The sequence below is a fragment of the Theropithecus gelada genome, chromosome 10, assembly GCF_003255815.1.
Source record: "Theropithecus gelada isolate Dixy chromosome 10, Tgel_1.0, whole genome shotgun sequence".
Taxonomy (NCBI): Eukaryota; Metazoa; Chordata; class Mammalia; order Primates; family Cercopithecidae; genus Theropithecus; species Theropithecus gelada.
In genome coordinates this window covers 50,824,669-50,847,521 of record NC_037678.1, presented here as the reverse complement: position 1 = coordinate 50,847,521, position 22,853 = coordinate 50,824,669, and the positions used below count along the sequence as shown (strand labels likewise).

At 47.1% G+C, this 22,853-nt stretch overlaps 1 protein-coding gene across 1 annotated transcript in view; it reads right to left on the bottom strand.

Annotated features, from left to right (window-relative positions):
* ATP9A (ATPase phospholipid transporting 9A (putative)) overlaps window positions 1–15,234 on the bottom strand; it is a 132,217-nt gene extending 116,983 nt beyond the window's left edge. Inside the window, exons 1-2 of the mRNA XM_025399176.1 lie at window positions 15,095–15,234; window positions 10,434–10,547 (exon numbers count right to left, since the gene is read on the bottom strand). Of these exons, the coding sequence (XP_025254961.1) occupies window positions 10,434–10,472 (39 nt within the window). The 5' untranslated portion in view covers window positions 10,473–10,547; window positions 15,095–15,234. The remainder of the gene's footprint in view (window positions 1–10,433; window positions 10,548–15,094) is intronic.
* Window positions 15,235–22,853: the final 7,619 nt, after the last annotated feature.

Sequence of the window (22,853 nt, the reverse complement as noted above, 5' to 3'; positions counted from 1 at the left end):
TGGTAGAGATGGTTTGTTGTTTGCTGAGTCTCACTCTGTTGCTCAGGATGGCGTGCAGTGGTGCCATCTCGGCTCACTGCAACCTCCGCCTCCCGGGCTCAAGCGATTCTCTTGCCTCAGTCTCCTCAGTAGCTGGTATTACAGGTACCCACCACCATGCCCGGCTAATTTTTGTATTTTTACTAGAGACAGGGTTTCACCATGTTGCCAGGCTGGTCTCCCGACCTCAGGTGATCCACCTGCCTCGGTCTCCCAAAGTGCTGGGATTACAGGTGTGAGCCACCATGCCCACAGAGATGGGTTTTTGCCATGTTGCCCACGTGGATCTTGAACTCCTGAGCTCACACAATTCACCCACCTCAGTCCCCCAAAATGCTGGGATTACAGGCATGGGCCACCGTACCCAGCTGTTTTAAGTTTTTATAAGGAAACTATATTAAAGTATTAATTGCATAAGTAGAAACTAATAAAAACTTAAAACTTCCCCAACCTTCCCCTGAGTTGGGAACCCCAACTCATAAAATCTGGTTGGATGGAGGGAGTCACCCATAGCAGAATCCACTTCCAATCTAGATTTATTTCCTCTTGTAATCGATAAAGCCTAAATCAGTCATTCATTTTACTTACGTGCTTACAGCCATTCATTTTCCTTGTCACTCCTCCCCCATCCCCTTTTAAAGCTTGCCCTGACGGTTATTTTTTAAATACAGTCAGCATAACCACCCAAGGGTTAGCAGTTGTGGTTCTTGGAGAATTTCACTTTCATACTGTTTACGCTGTGAAATATATTAACTTCGATTCAAAGGACTTTAAATCTCTTATGTAAATCTATCCAGAGATGTGCTGCTTTGTGAAACTCCTCCCCACGCCCATACATCTTTACAATCAAAGGATTACTCCTGTTTCCAATCAGATGTAAAGTACACACTGCAGCCAAAAGAAACTGGTACATTTCAGAATCAAAGCATAACCAGACCACATAGGGAGTGAGAGAAAACCTGTCTGCGAGGAGCACAGACTCGGCGTGCAGAGCGGCCCCCTCCACCACGCTGCTATTTTCTTGCTCTGTGCCAAAACCCGAGTTTTTGTTGTTGTTTGTTTTTTCGAATGTTCTAGTTTCTATTTCTCTCTGCGTGGGCCTGGCTAAATCCCATTGATGTTCATGGAAAGTGTGTGCTCATACAAACACAGGAGCCACTCACTAACCTCCCTGCTGCAAATAAACACCACCTCCTAAATTATCATGTCTCCCCCCACACATACACACACAGTTCTCATTAATCCTAGGGGCCACGCCATGCCTTAGATTAGAAATTGCTTTACAAAGAGATGCAAATTTAGTCCAGGAATAAATTCCAACCATCCAATTTAGGAGGTCCTTAATATCCATTCACAGATATTTAGAAAGAAGCTTTAGTGGGCGGGGGAAGGGGGACGGTTGAAGGAGACAGCTGTCTGAGCTGGTGAAGAATCACAGGCAGTGACAACTCATAGACAAGCAACTCTGAAAGTGCAAGCCTCTTTTGTAAAGTTGTACATCAAAAATAAATTTACTAAAGCAAAGCTAATCTATGGGAGATAGAAATCAGAAAAGCAGTTGCCTGGGGTGGTGGGGGCGGGTGGGGTGATAGGAACAGGCACTGGGGAACTTCCTGGGGTGATGGAAATGTTCCATATCTTGATTGAGGTGGTATTTATGTGGGGGCTGACAAATGTCAAAACTCAATGAATTGAAAACTGAAGATCTGTGTATTTTATGGCATATAGATTATATCTCAATAACAAAAATACCCTACATTTATTTGGTCATCATATTAATGTTATAGATTATTTCTGCTCTCTTGAGTTACTTCTCTCCTAACATATTAGTACCAAGAAAAAAATTATTGACCGGGCACGGTGGCTGACGCCTGTAATCCCAGCACTTTGGGAGGCCGAGGTGGGTAGCTCACAAGGTCAGGAGATCAAGACCATCCTGGCTAACGTGGTGAAACCCTGTCTCTACTAAAAATACGAAAAATTAGCCGGACGTAGTGGCGGGCGCCTGTCAGAAGGCTGAGGCAGGAGAATGCCGTGAACCCAAGAGGCGGAGCTTGCAATGAGCCTAGATCGCACCACTGCACTCCAGCCTGGGCAACAGAGCAGACTCCGTCTCAAAAAAAAAAAAGAAAAAAATTATTAAAAGCTAAAAAATGGCTGGGTGTGGTGGCTCACACCTATAATCCCAGCATTTGGGGAGGCTGAGGCAGCAAGATTGCTTGAGCCCAGGAGTTCGAGACCAGCCTGGGCAACATAGGGAGACTCCATCTTTACAGAAACTACAAAAAGAATTAGCCAGGTTCTACAAACGAAAATAGAAACCTGAAACTGAAAAAAAAAATTAGCCAGGCATGGTGGCTCATGCTGTGGTCCCAGCTACTCAGGAGGTTGAGGCAGGAGGATTGTCTGAGCCCAGGAGGTGGAGGTTGCAGTGAGCCGAGCTCGAGCCACAGAACTCCAGCATGGGCGACAGAACGAGACCCTGTCTCAGGGGAAAAAAAATTAAAAAGCTAAAACTTAATCGAACAATGAAAAACACATCATTAGTGGCAGAATTTAAAAATTAAAATGAGAATGTTTCCTGAGAATTGTATACAGCCACATGAACCATTTTACTTGCAGTAATTCATTTAAACAAACCTCCCAACAAACCAAAGCAGTAGAAAGGATGGTTCCTTTTTACAGATGACAAAACTAAGGCTCAGAAAAGTAGGCTTGGTTCAAATTACACGACTTCACAGAGTGCAATTAAGAGGTAAACACGGTCAGTCATGGTGGCTCACATCTGTAATCCCAGCACTTTGGGAGGCCGAGGTGGGTGGATCATCTGAGGTCAGGAGTTCAAGATCAGCCTGGCCAACGTGGTGAAACCCCCGTCTCTATTAAAAATACAAAAATTAGCCAGGTGTGGTGGGCACCTGTAATCCCAGCTCCTCGCGAGGCTGAGGCAGGAGAATCGCTTGAACCTAAAAGGCGGAAGTTACAGTGAGCTGAGATTGCACCACTGCACTCCAGCCTGGGTGACAGAGAGACTCCGTTTCAAAAAAAAAAGAGAGAGAGAGATGTGGCTTGAGAGATCGGGTCTGGAGCATTCCTTGCTGGGGGCCAGGGAGGGGCCTCCTGAGCCCAAAAGCACAGGGGTGAAGTAATAGGAAAGTCCCTCACCTTCAAAAAGAGCAGAGAGGCCAAGGGACAGCCTGAACAGACAGACACCAGGAAAAGGAATGAGTCCAATTCACATACTGCTTCAAATTGTTTTTTTTTTTTTTTTTTTTGAGACGGAGTCTTGCTCTGTCGCCCAGGCTGGAGTGCAGTGGCACGATCTCCGCTCACTGCAAGCTCCGCCTCCCGGGTTCACGCCATTCTCCTGCCTCAGCCTCCCAAGTAGCTGGGAGTACAGGCACCCGCTGCCACGCCTGGCTAATTTTTTCTATTTTTAGTAGAGATGGGGTTTCACCAGGATTGTCTCGATCTTCTGAGCTCGTGATCCACCCGCCTTGGCCTCCCAAAGTGCTGGGATTACAGGCAGGAGCCACCGCGCCCGGCCTAAATCGTTTTTAATGAGTTGTTGATGTTTAAAAATCAAGAGAAAAATTACACTAAAAATGATTCAAAACTATGGGTATCTTGTTTTGTTCCTAAAAAGAAGAAACATGGGCTGGGCATGGTGGCTCACACCTATAATCCCAGCACTTTGGGAGGCCAAGGTGGGCGGATCAAGAGGTCAAGAGATTGGCCGGGGGCAGTGGCTCAAGCCTGTAATCCCAGCACTTTGGGAGGCCGAGACGGGCGGATCACGAGTTCAGGAGATCGAGACCATCCTGGCTAACACGGTGAAACCCCGTCTCTACTAAAATACAAAAAAAACTAGCCGGGCGAGGTGGCGGGCGCCTGTAGTCCCAGCTACTCGGGAGGCTGAGGCAGGAGAATGGCGTGAACCCGGGAGGCGGAGCTTGCAGTGAGCTGAGATCTGGCCACTGCACTCCAGCCTGGGCAACAGAGCCAGACTCCGTCTCAAAAAAAAAAAAAAGAGGTCAAGAGATTGAGACCATCCTGGCCAACATGGTAAAACCCCGTCTCTACTAAAAATACAAAAATTAGCTGGGCGTGGTGACACGCACTTGTAGTCCCAGCTGCTTGGGAGGCTGAGGCAGAAGAATCGCTTGAACCCAGGAGGCAGAAGTTGTAGTGACCCAAGATCGCACCACTGCATTCCAGCCTGGCAACAGATCGAGACTCCGTCTCAAAAAAAAAAAAAAAAAAAAACAAGTAGTAGTAACGGGCTGGGCACAGTGGCTCATGCCTATAATCCTAATACTCTGGGAGGCCAAGGCGAGAGGATCACTTAAGGTCAGGAGTTCAAGACCACCCTGGCCAAAAATGGTGAAATCCCCGTCTCTACTAAAAATACAAAAATTAACTGGGCGTGATGGCACATGCCTGTAATCGCAGCTACTCAGGAGACTGAGGCAGGAGAATCACTTGAACCCGAGAGGCAGAGATTGCGGTAAGCCCAGATCATGCCACTGCACTCCAGCCTGGGTGACAGTGAGTGAGACTCTCAATGAATCAATCAATAAAAAGAAAGTGGTAAGAATTTTTATTCATCGTACTCGTTTGTTCATAAAGCAACTCTGGAGGGAAGGACAAGAAATGAAAGTATTTGGGAGGCAAAACTGGATGGAAGTAGATTCTTCAAAAGGGACGTCGGTGTATTTCTTGAGCCATGTGAATGTACGACCTTTCAAATAACTACACTTTAAAAAGATAACCAATAAATGGCAATACAATAAATGATATTTTATATACATTGTAGACTAACTTTGTTAAAGTAACTTATGGTTTGATTTTTATGTAAGTATATAGTAAACAGTTATGGAACTTAAAAACTAAAATGAAGTTAGAGTATTTCACATAAAACTATAGAGTTTGTAACTCTTGGGTCTGGCAACTCCTGGTCCCTGTTTGTACCTGACTGGACAGAGTAGCCGACAGGAGCTTCTCATTCTCCCAGGGCTTTACTGCGTCAGCCCAGCTCTAGGGCATCTCAGTTTATAACGTAAAGTCAACAGTTTCCTAGGCCTAGTGCAGTGGCTCACACCTGTCATCCCAGCACTTTGGGAGGTCAACATGGGCGGATCACTTGAGGTCAGGAGTTCCAGAGCAGCATGGCCACCATGGTGAAACCTCGTCTCTACTAAAAATACAAAAATTAGCCAGGCGTGGTAGTGGGTGCCTGTAATCCCAGTTACTCAGAAGGCTGAGGCATGAGAGTCGCTTGAACCCGGGAGGTGACGGCTACAGTGAGCCGATATTGTGCCACTGTGCTCCAGTCTAGGCAACAGAGCGAGACTCTGCCTCACAAAAAACCAAAAACCGTTTCCTGATTATCACAATATCAGTGCTTAAAGGCACAGGCACCACCTGGCACTTGGTTAAGCATGCCACCTGACACAGGCAAGAATGTCTGTTATCAGAAGGGAAAGGATGCTTGGATGAAGGGCCTCTCTAGCTCTCAGGATGCTACTTCACTCCAAAATGCCTCAGAGCAGAAAAGAACTATTCTTGTCATTCCAGAAGCACCTGCATTGTTTGTGTGGAAAAAATGACCTCCCTTCCTCTTCTCAGGGCAAGAGCTGCTGGCATCACTTGTCTGATAACATGGCACATACGGCATATGCACACCCGCTCCCTGGTCCCTGAGCATCTGGCTTCCTCCGCTCCACAAGCACCTCTACACCAAATCTGTATCATCCCATACCTGCTGCCAACAGCAAAAAGGTTTATTGTTTTTGTTTCTTTAAGGGGAACCTAAATCTTTTTTATGTTTACAACTTTCTCTTAATCAAAAAAATTTACTAAGTTGGGTGTGTCAACTCACATCTGTAATCCTAGCACCTTGGAAGGCCAAGGTAGGTGGATTCCTGAGCCCAGGAGTTGGAGATGAGTCTGTGCAACATAATGAGATCCCATCTCTACATAAAACTTAAAAATTAGCCAAGAGCATCATTCTTCACAGAATTAGAAAAAACAATTCTTGGGCCGGGCACAGTGGCTTACGCCTGTAATCCCAGCACTTTGGGAGGCCAAGGTGGGCGGATCACGAGGTCAGGAGATCAAGACCATCCTGGCTAACACAGGTGAAACCCCGTCTCTACTAAAAATACAAAAAAATTAGCCGGGCATGGTGGCGGCACTTGTAGTCCCAGCTACTCGGGAGGCTGAGGCAGGAGAATGGCGTGAACCCAGGAGGCGGAGCTTGCAGTGAGCCAAGATCACGCCACTGCACTCCAGCCTGGGTGACAGAGCGAGACTTGGTCTCAAAAAAAAGAAGAAAGAAAAAACAATTCTAAAATTCACATGGAACCAAAAAAGAGCCTGCATAGTGAAAGCAAGACTAAGCAAAAAGAACAAATCTGGAGGCATCACACTACCTGATTTCAAACTACACAATAAGGCCACAGTCACCAAAACAGCATGGTACTGGTATAAAAATAGGCACACAGACCAATGGAACAGAATAGAGAACCCAGAAATAAACCCAAATACTTACAGCTGACTGCTCTTCAACAAAACAAACAAAAACATAAAGTGGAGGAAAGGACACCCTTTTCTACATGGTGCTGGGACAACCGGCTAGCCACATGTAAGAGAATGAAACTGGATCCTCATCTCTCATCTTACACAAAAAATCAACTCAAGATGGATTAAGGACTTAAAATCTAAGTCCTGAAACTATAAAAATTCTAGAAGATAACATTGGAAAAACCCCTGTAGACACTGGCTTAGGCAAGGATTTCATGACCAAGAACCCAAAAGCAAATGTAATAAAAACGAAGATAAATAGTTGGAACTTAACTAAAGAGCTTTTACATGGCAAGAGGAACAGTCAGCAGGGTAAACAGACAACCCACAGAGTGGGAGAAAATCTTCACATCTGACAAAGGACTAATATCCAGAATCTACAATTAACTCAAACAAATCAGTAAGAAAAAAACAATCCCATCAAAAAGTGAACTAAGGACATGCATAGACAATTTTCAAAAGAAGACATACAAATGGCCAACAAACATATGAAAAATGTTCAACATCATTAATGATCAGGGAAATGCAAATCAAAACCACAATGCAATGCCACCTCCCTCCTGCAAGAATGGCCATGATCTAAAAATCAAAAAACAATAGATGTTGGCGTGGATGCAGTGAACAGGGAACACTTCTACACTGCTGGTGGGAATGTAAATACAACCACTATGGAAAACAGTGTGGAGATTCCTTAAAGAACTAAAAGTAGAACTACCATTTGATTACCAGCAATCCCACTACCGGGTTCTACCCAGAGGAAAAGAAGTCATTATACGAAAAAGATACTTGTACACGCATGTTTATAGCAGCACAATTCACAATTGCAAAATCGTGGAACCAACCCAAATGCCCATCAATCGACGAATGGATAAAGAAACTGTGGTATATATATTCAATGGACTACTACTCAGCCATAAAAAGGAATGAATTAACGGCCTTTGTAGTGACCTGGATGAGACTGGAGACTATTATTCCAAGTGAAGTAACTCAGGAATGGAAAACCAAACATCATATGTTCTCACTAATATGTGGGAGCTAATATGTGGGAGCTAAGCTATGAGGACACAAAGGCATAAGAATGATGCAATGGATTTTGGGGATTTGGGGGAAAGAGTGGGAGGGGAGCAAGGGATAAAACACCACAAACAGGATGCAGTGTATACTGCTCGGGTAATGAGTGCACCAAAATCCCACAAATCACCACTAAAGAACTTATTCATGTAACAACATACCACCTGTACCCCAATAACCTATGGGGAAAAAATGAATTAAAAAAAGTATCCATGCATGGTGGCATGCACCTGTAGTCCCAGCCACACAGGGGGCTGAGGCAGGAGGATTCCTTTAGCACAGGAATTCAAGGCTGCAGTGAGCTATGATTGTACTCTGCACTACAGCCTGGGCAAGACAAAGTGAGACCCTGTCTCTAAAAGCAAATTCTTTTTTTTTTTCTTCTTTTTTTCTTTTTTGAGATGGAGTCTCGTTCTGTTGACTAGGCTGGAGTGCAGTGGCACTCACTGCCACCTCCACCTCCCAGATTCAAGCGATTCTCCTGCCTCAGCCTCCTGAGTAGCTGGGACTACAGATGCATGCCACCATGCCCAGCTAATTTTTGTATTTTTAGTAGAGACGGGGTTTCGCCATGTTGGCCAGGATGGTCTCGATCTCTTGACCTTGTGATCCGCCCATCTCGGCCTCCCAAAATGCTGGAATTACAGGTGTGAGCCACCGCACCCGGCCTAAAAGCAAATTCTTTAATTAAAAATAAAAATAGAGCCAAGCACAGTGTCTCACACCTGTAATCCCAGCACTTTGGGTGGCCAAGGTGGGTAGATAGCCTGAGGTCAGTAGTTCAAGACCAGCCTGGCCAACAGAGTGAAACCCTGTCTCTACAAAAATTAACTGGGCACGGTGGCGGGCGCCTGTAATCCCAGCTACTCAGGAGGCTAAGGCAGGAAAATTGCTTGAACCCTGGAGGCGGAGGTTGTGGTGAGCCGAGATTGCCCCATTGCACTCCAGCCTAGGCAACAAGAGCGAAACTCAGTCACAAAAATAAATAAATAAATAAAAATAAAAATGTTAATGAGATTTATGAACAGAGAATCCAAGTGTTCCCCCAGGTCCCACTTGTTGAGAATATAAACAGCAACTGCATTTCATAATATCTCAGTTTGGAGAAAAAAGGGTATCCATTCTGCCCTCTCCACAGCTCAGTTACATTGGACCTCTTTCTATTTCTCAAATGCTCTAAGCACAAGCCTGCTGCAGGGCCTTTGCACTGCTGCCCTCTGGAATGTGCTCCTTCTTCCCATCACTTTTCAGGAGGCCTTTCACAGCCACACAGGCTAACGCTGCCCCTTCACATCTCCTACCCTTCACCTTCATTCATGCAAAAAATACTAAATGTACCTGGGATACCCCATCTGTCCTATGACCTTATTCTGTTACCTTCAGAGCACTTTTCACAATTTGTAACAATTCCGTCTATTGGTTTATTGTCTACGCCCTCTGAACATCAGCCCGTAACAATTCCGTCTATTGGTTTATTGTCTACGCCCTCTGAACATCAGCCCGTAACAATTCCGTCTATTGGTTTATTGTCTGCGCCCTCTGAACATCAGCCCTACAGGGCAGAAGTATTCGTCTACTCTGTTCATTGCTGCACCCCCAGAACCCAGCACAGGGCCTGGCACACAGCAGGTACTCTACCACCATCTGCCAAAGCAAGAGAGAAAGAAAAGGAGGCGAGGGAAGGAATAGAGGGGCCACTCGGTCCTGCCACACATCATATGCACAAAAGCAGATTCTGCTACTTTTCCAACCCCTCACACTCAAATACTCTACATTGGATAAAAAGAAAATGTGATCTCAGAAAACAATCCAAACACAAGGTGAGCATCCCTGATGCAGAATGTTTGGGAGCCGAAGTGTTTGAGACTGCAGATGTTTTCAGACTGGGGAGCATCCGTGCCATCCTTACCAGCTGAGCATCTCAAATCCGAAAATCTAAAATCCACAACGCTCCAGTGAGCATTTCCTTTGAGTCCCATGTTAGTGCTCAACAAGTTTTAGATTTTGGAGCACTATTTTTATTTATCTGGAATTTTTTGTTTGTTTTTGTTTTTGTTTTGAGACAGGTCTCTCCTCCATCACTCAGGCTGGAGTGCAGTGGCGTGATGTCAACTTACTGCAACCTCTGCCTCCCGGATTCAAGCGATTCTCCTGCCTCAGCCTCCCAAGTAGCTGGGACTACAGGCGCGTGCCACCACACCCCGCTAATTTTTTATATTTTTTAGTAGAGATGGGTTTCACCATGTTGCCCAGGCTGGTCTCGAACTCCTGGCCTCAGGCAATCCGCCCGCCTCGGCCTCCCAAAGTGCTGGGACTACAGGCATGAGCCACTGCGCCTGGCCAGATTTTAGAGCATTTGGGATTTTGGATTTGGGATGCTCAACCTGTGATACAATCCGTAAGGACAGGGGATTTGTCTTTCTCATTTGCCACTGTGTTCCCAGAGTCTAGACTTGTGCCATATACAATAAGCATGCAATAAATCCTTGTTGAGATAATGCAAGACCAAATAGCTAAACGAATGAATGAATGGCACAGGCTTTGCTGTAGTTTGATCCAGGTGGTATATGAAACGGAGCTTCAACATTAAAGTCTCAGAGACTCCCAATGTGTTGATCTGAGGGCATCCTCTCCCTACAAGGCCACCATCCCATTCCAGATACCTCAGCGAGAGGAACAAAGAACTTTCTGTTTCCCAACCTCTAAGGTTACTGAACAAACAATGCCGATTAACTTACCAGGGGAACCCAGTAGGTATAGAGTGCGCCAAGTCTCATTTCGGGAACAAACTGAGAGCAGGCAAGAAGTAAGAAATAGAGGTTGAAAAAGTATTTGAACTGGTTGAACAGCACCTGGAATGGAGGGAGACAACAGAGAAAGACACTCAGGGCTTGTCTGATGAAATCTGGAACATTGTGGGAAATTAATATTTAAAAATATTCCTGGCCGGGCGCGGTGGCTCAAGCCTGTAATCCCAGCACTTTGGGAGGCCAAGACGGGCGGATCACGAGGTCAGGAGATCGAGACCATCCTGGCTAACACGGTGAAACCCCGTCTCTATTAAGACATACAAAAAACTAGCCGGGCGAGGTGGCGGGCGCCTGTAGTCCCAGCTACTCGGGAGGCTGAGGCCGGAGAATGGCGTGAACCCGGGAGGCGGAGCTTGCAGTGAGCTGAGATCCGGCCACTGCACTCCAGCCTGGGCGACAGAGCGAGACTCCGTCTCAAAAAAAAAAAAAAAAAAAAAAAATTCCTGCAGCTAGACGTGGTGGCTCACACCTATAATCCCAGAACTTTGGGAGGCCGAGGCGGGCGGATCACCTGATGTCAGGAGTTTGAGACCAGCCTGACCAACACGGCAAAACTCTGGCCCTACTAAAAATACAAAAATTAGCCAGGCGTGGGGGTGGGCACCTATAATCCCAGTTACTCAGGAGGCTGAAGCAGGAGAATTGCTTGAACCCAGGAGGCGGAGGTTGCGGTGAGCCAAGATCACGCGACTGCACTCCAACCTGGGCAACAAGAGCGAAACTCTGTCTCAAAAAAAAAAAAAAAAAAATCCTGCATAAGAATACAATTTACATGATACTTTTCACATAGAGCTTAAACACTTCCATATGTTGTTTAGAGAAACACACATGGGTAATAAAAGTATCCTTTGTAAAACAAAGAGTAAATAATGATATACATGGAAATTGTAAACACCAAATTCAGAAGAGCAGTTACTTCCTGGGGAAGGGGTAAAATCTAACACGGAGGGGCACACAGGGGCATCAACTATGTTACGTGTGTTTTAGGGTTTGGTTTTGTTTTTTGAGACCAGGTCTCGCTCTGTCACCCAGGCTGGCATCCAGTGGAGTGATCGTAGCTCACTGAAGCCTCGAACTCCTGGGCTCAGGCAATCCTCCTGTCACAGCCTCCCAAGCAGCTGAAACCACAAGCATGCACCACCATGCCCAGCTAAATTTTTTGTTTATTTGTAGAGACAGGGTGTCCCTATGTTGCCCAGGCTGGTCTGAACTCCTGGGCTCAATCGATCCTCCCACTTCAGCCTCCCAAAGTGTTGGGATTACAGACCTGAGTCACTGCATCCAGATTGTGTTTTTGTTTTGTTTTGTTTTGTTTGGGTTTTTTTTGAGACAGAGTCTTGCTCTGTCGCCCAGGCTGGAGTGCGGTGGTGCGATCTCAGCTCACCGCAAGCTCCGCCTCCCGGGTTCATGCCATTCTCCTGCCTCAGACAACCGAGTAGCTGGGACTACGGGCGCCAGCCACCATGCCTGGCTAATTTTTTTATTTTTAGTAGAGACAGGGTTTCACCATGTTAGCCAGGATGGTCTCAATCTCCTGACCTCATGATCTGCCCGCCTCAGCCTCCCAAAGTGCTGGGATTACAGGCGTGAGCCACCGCGCCCGGCCGGACTGTGTTATTTCTTAGACTATATATTTTGTATGTACAATAGGCCACTCAAGATGTTGTTTAGGAGGAGGTTTTTGTGTAAAATGCTTATGCTATAAGGTTGAGTGCAAAAAGAAAGATAAAAAGTTATGTCTGGCCAGGCACGGAGGCTCACACCTGTAATCCCGGCACTTTGGGAGGCTGAGGTAGACTGCTTGAGCCCAGGAGTTCAAGAGCAGCCATGGCAACATGGTGAAACCCCATCGCTACAAAAAATACAAATATTGGCCAAGAGTGGTGGCATGCACCTGTAGTCTCAGCCACTGAGGAGGCTGAAGCGGGAAGATCAATTGAGCCCAGGAGGCAGAGAGAGAGCCAAGATCATGTCACTGCACTACTACCTGGGTGACAGTGAGTCCCCCATCTCAAAAAATAAAAAGTGAAACTCCATCTCAAAAAATAAAATAAAAAATTATTTTTAAAAAGTTACATGGCTATGCACAGTGGCTCACGCCTGTAATCCCGGCACTTTGGGAAGTCGAGGCGGGTGAATCACGAGGTCAGGAGTTCAAGACCGGCCCAGTCAACACCGTGAAACCCCGTCTCTACTAAAAAATACAAAAATTAGCCGGGCATGGTGGCACACGCCTGTAATCCCAGCTACTCAGGAGGCTGAGGCAGGAGAATCACTTGAACCCAGGAGGTGGAGGTTACAGTGAGCTGAGATCGTGCCATTGTACTCCAGGCTCGGCGACAGAGGGAGACTCTGTCTCAAAAAAAAAAAAAAAAAAAGTTATGTCCACAATATGACCTCTATTTCATAAAATAACACAGTTGAATCCTCCCCTGGGGAGCAGTGTGGTTCTGACCATTGGCAAGGACCCGAAAGTCAGACTGAGACCACACGACTAGTTCGGCCAACAGATAATGAAGTACTGTGTCTCTCTGAGGCTAAGGCAGCTAAGAGCCATTGGTGCCTCTTGTGCCAACCTGGTGACTTTGGTGGTCACATATTCCAGGTGGCAAAGCCAGGAGATGGAGGAGTATGGCCCAGTCTGCATCAGACTTTCCATGAATGAGAATAAACCTATTCCTCAGTTAAGGTACTGAGAGTTGGGGGGAGTTGAGGAAACTGGCAATAAATACAGTCAAAATCACCCTTAAAAAAACACTCATGGCTGGGCACGTTGGCTCGTACCTATAATCTCAGCACTTTGGGAGGCCGAGATGGGTGGATCACCTGAGGTCAGAAGTTCGAGACCAGCCTGGCCAACATGGTGAAACCCCATCTCTATTAAAAATACAAAAAATCAGCCGGGTGTGATGGTGGGTGTCTGTGATCCCAGCTACTTGGGAGGCTGAGGCAGGAGAATCGCTTGAATCCGGGAGGTGGAGGCTGCAGTGAGCCAAGATGGCGTCACTGCGCTCCAGCCTGGGTGACAGAGTGAGACTCCATCTCAAAAAAAAAAAAAAAAAAAAATTGAAACTGCTGTTCGGGAGGCTGAGAGAGGAGCATGGCTTGAGCCCAGGAGTGTGAGGCTGACATAGCTCTGATCATGCCACTGCACTCCAGCCCAGAAAAGACAGTGAGATCAGGTCTCTAAAAAAAAAATTCCAACTGAATAGATTTGTGCCTCTGTACTATCACTCAATATCTCACACTGCCATTATGTTCCTTTCTGCATTGGAGCTGAGTGCTACTGCTGCTTCTCAAAGTCAACTGGTGTGTGTTTGGAGGCTGTGCTGGATAAAAATAGATATTCAATGTGTGTGCATGTTAGGGGGAAGGTTTGCTGAGCACATATCCATGGATTTGTGTAAGCTAATGTGGAAGTGTTATGCCACCAGAAACATTTATCATTAGCAAAAACATTAATGAAAATTCTCTCTATAGATGGTAAGATTTTTTATTTATTTATTGTTATTATTTATTATTATTATTATTATTTTTGAGATGGAGTCTCGCTCTGTCACCCAGGCTGGAGTACAGTGACACAATCTCGGCTCACTGCAACCTCCACCTCCCAGTTCTCCTGCCTCAGGTTCCTGAGTAGCTGGGACTACAGGCGCGTGCCACCACACCCGGCTGATTTTTTATTTTTAGTAGAGACGGGGTTTCACCATCTTGGCCAGGCTGGTCTCAAACTCCTGACCTTGTGATCCACCCGCCTCAGCCTCCCAAAGTGCTGGGATTACAGGCTGAGCCACTGCCCCCGGCCTATAGATGGTAAGATTAAAATGCATCTTTATTTTTGTCTCCTCTAAGCTATTATCTCCCAACTTGCCAATACTGACTACATGTGTCATGATGGGGGGAAATTTAAGCACTGCTGACATTCTTTTCCGCTGTTTTGGTCATAATGCGAGGTCCCCAGAATGACTTTTTCACTCTTAGGCTCAGCACACCAAATACATGTCAAGTTACTCTAACCGAGCAGGTGGAGTCACACAGCCTTGAAGACAGAGGCAGGTGCCCCCTCCACCCACCCCACCTCCAACCCTGCCACTACCCAGTGCTGAGCCCAGGGAAGATGAACAACCAGGGGCTAAGGTGGCACAGAAAAGTCACCGACATCTGCCACAGGGAACTCAGTCTTTCAAGACTGTACCGGCAGGCAGGGTGGCTCACACCTGTAATCCCAGCACTTTGGGAGGCTGAAGTGGGTGGATCACCTGATGTCAGGAGTTCAAGACCAGCCTGGCCAACATGGTGAAACCCCATCTCTACTAAAAATACAAAAATTAGCTGGGCATGGTGGCACACACCTGTAATCCCAGCTACTCAGGAGGCTGAGGCAGGAGAATCGCTTGAACTCAGGAGGCAGAGGTTGCAGTAAGCCAAGATTATGCCACTGCACTCCAGCCTGGGCGACAGAGTGAGACTCTAAAAAATATAACATAATATAACATAACATAATATCACATCACATCACATCACATCTGTACCAACGCATGTAATTGTGATGGAAATAAGAAAAGAACACAGTCCCTGTCTGCACATACCCCAGGAAGAAAGGTGAAGAAATTGTACTTCTGATTGTTGATGACATTTCGAGGATACCTCTGGTCCCTCTTCTCGGGGTGCCCCAGCCAGACAGTGCGGGGCCTGGCCTCCCCTCCACCGCAGCATCTCAGCCACTCGCAGCACCTGTGGGAAAGACAGACCCACGCATCAAGGCCACGCCCACACATCGAGGCTGTGCTCGTGCCTGCCCACTCTTCTCAGAATGCTTTTCTCTATAGCATCTTCTCTGGCTCAGGACCACAGTCATATTTAAGGCTTCATCTTTCAGTGAAAAAAGAAAAGAGAACAGAAGCTCCCATGAAGCTGTGGTCCAAATAAAAGATGCTTTGTCCTGGCCGGAAGCGGTGGCTCACGCCTGTAATCCCAGCACTTTGGGAGGCCAAGGCGGGCAAATCATGAGGTCAAGAGATCGAGACCATCCTGGCCAACGTGGTGAAATCCCATCTCTACCAAAAATGCAAAAATTATTTGGGCGTGGTGGCGCATGCCTGTAATCCCAGCTACTCAGGAGGCTGAGGGAGGATAATCACTTGAGACCTAGAGGCAGAGGTCGCAGTGAGCTGAGATCACACCACTGCACTCTAGCCTGGCGACAGAGTGAGACCTTGTCTCAAAAAATAAATAAATAAATAAAAAGATACTTTGTCCCCAATCCCAAATTATTTACAGTCATGCAGTTTTAAGCAACAGGGATATGTTCTAAGAAATGCATTAGGCCGTTTCGGCACTGTGGGAACATTCTAGAGTGACTTACACAACCTGGATGCTATCACCTGCTACGCACTAGGCTGCGTACAGCCTATTACTCCTCAGCTACTAACCTGTACGGCATGAGACTGTACTGAATAAGGCAGGCAGTCGCAGCACAATGGTAAGTACTTGTGTCTGAACATATCTAAACACAGTAAAAATACAGTATTCCAATCTAATGGTGACACAGTTATATATGTGTTCTGTGGGCCGGGCACGGTGGCTCATGCCTGTAATCCAGCACTTTGGGAGGCTGAGGCGGGCGGATCACAAGGTCAGGAGATCAAGACCATCCTGGCTAACATGGTGAAACCCTGTCTCTACTAAAAATACAAAAAATTAGCCAGGCATGGTGGTGGGCGCCTGTAGTCCCAGCTACTCGGGAATCTGAGGTAGGAGAATGGCGTGAACCCAGGAGGCGGAGCTTGCAGTGAGCCGAGATCACGCTACCACACTCCAGCCTGGGCGACAGAGTGAGACTGTCTCAAAAAAAAAAAAAAAAAAATGTAGTCTGTGGTAGGCTGATATGTCAGTATGTGGCACAAGACTGTGTTCCAAAAAGTAGGATTCGTCCAGCCATGGTGGTTCATGCCTGTAATCCCAACACTTTGGAAGGCCAAGGCGGGAGGATCATTTGGGTCCAGGAGACTGACACCAGCCTGGGCAACAAAGTAAGACTCTCATCTCTGTTAAAAATTAAATTTTTTAGCCAGGTACGGTGGCTCACACCTGTAATCCCAGCACTTTGGGAGGCTGAGGCAGGCGGATCACAAGGTCAGGAGTTCGAGATCAGCCTGACCAAGATGGTGAAACCTCATCTCTACCAAAAATACAAAAATTAGCCGGGCATGGTGGTGGGAGCCTGTAATCCCAGCTACTCAGGAGGCTGAGGCAGGAGAATCACTTGAACCCAGTAGGTGGAGGTTACAGTGAGCCAAGATATCGCCACTACACTCCAGTCTGGGTGACAGAGCAAGACTCCACCTCAAAAAAAAAAAAAAATTTTTTTTTTTTAAAGATAGGCTTTATTTTAGAATAAAAGGATTTAAGAAAATAAATATATCGGGCCAGGTGCAGTGGCTCACACCTGTAATCCTAGCACTTCGGGAGGCTGAGGCAGGCTGATCACGAGGTCAGGAGATCGAGACCATCCTGGCTAACACAGTGAAACCCCGTCTCTACCAAAAATACAAAAAAAAAAAAATTAGCCACCCGTGGTGGCAGGCGCCTGTAGTCCCAGCTACTCAGGAGGCTGAGGCAGGAGAATGGCGTGAACCCGGGAGGCAGAGCTTGCAGTGAGCAGAGATCGCGCCACTGCCCTCCAGCCTGGGAGACAGCGAGATTCAGTCTCATAAATAAATAAATAAATAAATAAATAAATAAATAAATAACAATAAGCGGTAGTATTACATCTATGCTTCATAGATAAGTGAGAAGCTTGGGCCGAGCGAGGTGGCTCACGCCTGTAATCCCAGCACTTTGGGAGGCTGAGGCAGGCAGATTACCTGAGGTCAGGAGTTTGAGACCAGCCTGGCCAACATGGTGAAACCCCGTGTCTACTAGAAATATAAAAATTAGCCAGGTGTGGTGGTACACACCTTAATTCCAGCTACCCAGGAGGCTGAGGCAGGAGAATCGCTTGAACCCAGGAGGCAGAGGTTGCAGTGAGCCGAGATCATGCCACTGCACTCCAGCCTGGGTGACAGAGGGAGACTCCGTCTCCAAAAAAAAAAAAACAAAAAAAGGGCAGGGCGCGGTGGCTCACGCCTGTAATCCCAGCACTTTGGGAGGCTGAGGCGGGTGGATCACGAGGTCAGGAGATCGAGACTATCCTGGCTAACATGGTGAAACCCCGTCTCTACTAAAAATACAAAAAACTAGACGGGCGTGGTGGCGGGCGCCTGTAGTCTCAGCTACTTGGGAGGCTGAGGCAGGAGAATGGCATGAACCCGGGAGGCGGAGCTTGCAGTGAGCCGAGATCACGCCACTGCACTCCAGCCTGGGAGCACAGCGAGACTCCGTCTCAAAAAAAAAAACAAAAAAAAAAACAAAAAAAAAAAAGGGGCAGCTTGCAACAGTTAAAGCACCCAAGTCTGCAGAGACATAAGAAACAGCTAGGTCTGGCCGGGCGCGGTGGCTCAAACCTGTAATCCCAGCACTTTGGGAGGCCGAGACGGGCGGATCACGAGGTCAGGAAATTGAGACCATCCTGGCTAACACGGTGAAACCCCGTCTCTACTAAAAAATACAAAAAACTAGCCGGGCGAGGTGGTGGGCGCCTGTAGTCCCAGTTACTCGGGAGGCTGAGGCAGGAGAATGGCGTAAACCCGGAAGGTGGAGCTTGCAGTGAGCTGAGATCCGGCCACCGCGCTCCAGCCTGGACGACAGAGCGAGACTCCGTCTCAAAAAAAAAAAAAAAAAAAAAAAAAGAAACAGCTAGGTCTGGCCTTGAACTGTGTCAGCCTTATTTTAAAGCCTAGTCTTTTCCCCAACCCATGCTGTCACAGCTGCTGGTTCCACCAAGATTGCTATATAAAGGAAAAAGGGGAAGCGGGGGAATCTCCTCTCCACCCCTAGCTTTCCTTTTCAGCAACACATTAGAGGAGCAAGGCACAAAGATGATGTCTCAGAGCTCGATATAACCTGGAGAGAAGCCAGCACACCAGCTGTTGGCAGAATGACCCCAAGGGCGCCCCCAACATGGTTTTCCCAAGAGGGCAGCACATTGGTGCCAACCTCGGCACCCCACTCCCAGGTCACCCTCCCACAAGGCAAAGGAACACTGAGGAATCTGGGCTGCTCTTGCAAAACAAAGCTACTCTGAGGACCCCAAAAAGGGCAGCTTGTCCTTCAGAACAGCTTTATTAAATAAGGCATTCTGAGAAGTGCCAGCTCCCGAAAAACTGCAACAAAAACGTCCCTCGTTGGACTGCTCACCTCACTGCCCCAGCACTCAAAGGCTGAGACAAGGTCCCAGCCCTGCCAGCCCCGCCAGCCCCCTGGGATGTTGCCAGCTGAGGTGAAACCAACAACTCACATATTACTCGTCTACCCAGACCTTCCTTCTTCCCTTCTTCCCACAGGGCAGGTCTTGGTGGGTGCTAGGGTACAGAGCTGAGCAAACACAGTCTCTGTGCATCAGGACCTTAAAGATGAGTGAGCCAGCAGGCTGCCTGCTCAGATGCTCAAAATTTCCATGATGAAACACAATGCTCTTTCTTAAAAATAGCATCCTCATTCCAGTAAACCGGCATTCATGGTGGAGTGTGGCTCTGCTAAGAGATTTCACTTCTAGTAACTCATTCTTGTTAGCCCCTTTCTAAGTTGTCCAAAAGCCAGAGACACACACAGAAGCCTCAAGGAGTCCACTCACTCTCCCCACTCCTGTTCCCAAGTGCAAATCGCCCATGCTGGCCATCAGTGGACACTCACTGAATACATTTTGAATGAATGAAGGAAGCAAAGAGGGAGGGGGAGAGGAAAGGGAGGAGAGAAAAAGGGAAGGAAAGGAGGGAGGGAAGATTCATTTGTCAGAAAATACACATCATTGTATTTGCAGAAACCTTACTGGATGTTTAAGATTGACTCCTCTATGAGCCAGGATTTCTCTCCCTCTCTTATAATAATCCAGTAATGACTGTTTTCATAGTTGCATGGTTCCAATGAAAGATGAAAAATGAATTTAAGAGAATCATAAACTGTCAGGTTGACTGTTTATACAACATTTTTGTTCTGTTTTGTTTTAGCAGAAGTTTCCACACATCGAGCTATCCAGATATGCTATTTATTAATTGCTTAGCCTATCATCTTTGTGCATATGCACAAAGTACAGGTCACTCACTCCACTGTGGGAGCAAGAGACTGGAAACAAATCTAACCATTTGTTTCAGTCCCTTCCTGCTACTATAACAAAATACCTTAGACTATGTAATTTACAAACAACGGAAATGTATTGCTCCTAGTTCTAGAGGCTGCAAAGTCCCAGATGGAGACACCAGTAGATTCAGTACCTGGTGAGGCCCATTCCTCATGCCTTTTTTTTTTTTTTTTTCCCCAGATGGAGTCTAACTCTGTCGCCCAGGCTGGAGTGCGCGATCTCTGCTCACTGCAACCTCTGGGTTCAAACGATTCTCCTGCCTCACCCTCCTGAGCTGGGATTATAGGCATGCGCCACCATGTTCGGCTAATTTTTGTATTTTTAAGTAGAGACAGGTTTTCACCATGTTGGTCAGGCTGGTCTTGAACTCCTGACCTCATGATCCGCCCGCCTCGGCCTCCCAACTCCCAAAGTGCTGGGATTACAGGCGTGAGCCACCGCACCCGGCCTTTTTGTTGTTGCTGTTGTTATTTATTTATTTAATTTTTAATTAAAAAGTCACTCTTACCCAGGCTGGAGTACAGTGGTACAATCACAGCTCACTGCAGCCTCAAACTCCTGGGCTCAAGCAATCCTCTTACATTAGCCTCCCAAGTATATGGGACTAAAGGCATGTGCCACCATGCCTGGCTAATTTTTTAATATTTTGTAGAGTCAGGGTCTTGCTATGGTGTCCAGGGTGGTCTCAAACACCTGGCCTCAAGCTCTCCTCCCACCTTTGCCTCCCAAAGTGCTGGGATTACAAGTTGTACCACTGTGCCCGGCCCCTCATGCCCTTTTTTTCTTTTTTTCTTCTTGAGATAGGGTCTCTCTGTTGCCCAGGATGGAGTGTAGTGGCATGATCTCAGCTTGTTGCAGCCTCAACCTTCCAAGCTCAACCAATCCTCCCACCTCTCAGCCTCCCAAGTAGCTGGGACTATGGGCAAGCACAATCACACCTGGCTAATTTTTGTATTTTTTTGGAGAGATGGGGTTTCACCATGTAGCCCGGGCTAGTCTCAAATTCCTGGGCTCAAGTGATCTGCCCACCTCATCTTCCGAAGTGTTGAGATTACAGGTGTGAGCCACCACACTCAGACCCTCCTGCCTCTTTTATAATAGAATTCATGAGGATTCTGCCCTCATGACCCAATCACCTCCTGAATGCCCCACTTTATACAACTATCACATTTACAGGGAAGGGATACATTCAGACCGTAACACTGGTTCATCAAAGGAAGACTGGTTAAATAAACAGGGATAAGCCATAAATGAAATTCCCAACCCCCTCTAAAGAATAAAGTCCTCTTCCAGTTCCAGGCACTTCGGGAGCTGTGGGTTCCGGTGCAGACATGTCCAAGTCCACATACAACTACACACAACCAGTCCAGAAAATGGAACAGAAATGGCATCAAGAAATCTCAGTCCACATGCATCCCGTCTCTTTTTTTTTTTTTAGAAGAAATTTAAAAAAACAAACAAAAAGAAATCCCAGTCACAAAGATATGACTTTCTTTTTTTTTTTTTTTTTTTGCTGTTTCTTTGTTTTTTGTTTTTTGTTTTTTTGAGACGGAGTCTTGCTCTGTTGCCCAGGGTGGAGTGCAGTGGCACGATCTCGGCTCACTGGAAGTTCTGCCTCCCAGGTTCACGCCATTCTCCTGCCTCAGCCTCCCAAGTAGCTGGGACTACAGGTACCCACCACCGTGCCTGGCTAATTTTTTTGTATTTTTAGTAGAGACGGGGTTTCACCATGTTAGCCAGGATGGTCTTGGTATCGTGACCTCGTGATCCACCCACCTTGGCCTCCCAAAGTGCTGGGATTACAGGCGTGAGCCACCACGCCCAGCTGATACGACTTTCTTAAGTGGGTGAACCCCAAGTTGAGGAACATGCACTTTGCCAAGAAGTACAACAAGAAGGGCATGAAGAAGATGCAGGCCAACACCACCAAGGCCATGAGTGCACACGTTGAGGCTATCAAGACCCTTGCAAAGTCCAAAGAGGTTGAGCCCAAGATCTCAAAGGGTGTCGGCAGCAAAATTCATCGACTTGCCTACACTGCCCACTCCAAACTTGGGAAGCGTGCTCGTGCCCACACTACTAAGGGTCTTAGGCTGTGCTGGCCAAAGGCCAAGGATCAAACCAAGGCCCAGACTGCAGCTCCAGCTTCAGTTCCAGCTCTCTCTCTCCTACTTGTAGGACAGCACAAGCCCCATTGAAAGTGTATGCCTCTCGGCCGGATGTAGTGACTCACGTCTGTAATCCCAGTACTTTGGGAGGCCGAGGTGAGCAGATCACCTGAGGTCAGGAGTTCACGACCAGCCTTGCCAACGTGGGGAAACCCTGTCTCTACTAAAAATACAAAAGTTAGCCGGACATGGTGGTGCATGACACACCTGCAATCCCAGCTACCAGGGAGGCTGAGGCCGAAGACTCTCTTGAACCCGGGAGGCGGAGGTTGCAGTGAGCAGAGATCACACCACTGCACTACAGTTTGGGAAACAGAGCAAGACTCTGTCTCAAAAAAATAAAATAAAATAAAAATAAATAAAAAACAGGCCGGGCGCAGTGGCTCATGCCTGTAATCCCAGCACTTTGAGAGACCGAGGCGGGTAGATCACAAGGTCAGGAGATCGAGACCATCCGGGCTAACATGGTGAAACCCCGTCTCTACTAAAAATACGGGCGTGGAGGTAGGCACCTGTAGACCCAGCTACTCGGGAGGCTGAGGCAGGAGAATGGCATGAACCCGGGAGGCGGAGCTTGCAGTGAGTGGAGATCGGGCCACTGCACACCAGCCTGGGCGACAGAGCGAGACTCCGTCTCAAATAATAATAATAATAATAATAATAATAATAATATAATAACTAAATAAGTAAATAAATAAAGTGTTTGCCTCTCTCCTTTTCAGAGCTCCAGTGTTAAGCTTTCTCAGTAGAGAACGCTGGAGGGAGGCTGGATGCGGTGGCTCACGCCTGTAATCCCAGCACTTTGGGAGGCCAAGGTGGGTGGATCACTTGAGGTCAGGAGGTCGAGACCAGCCTGGCCAACATGGAGAAACTCCGCCTCCACTAAAACTACAAAAATTAACCAGGCGTGGTGGCAGGTGCCTGTAGGCCTGAGTCCCAGCT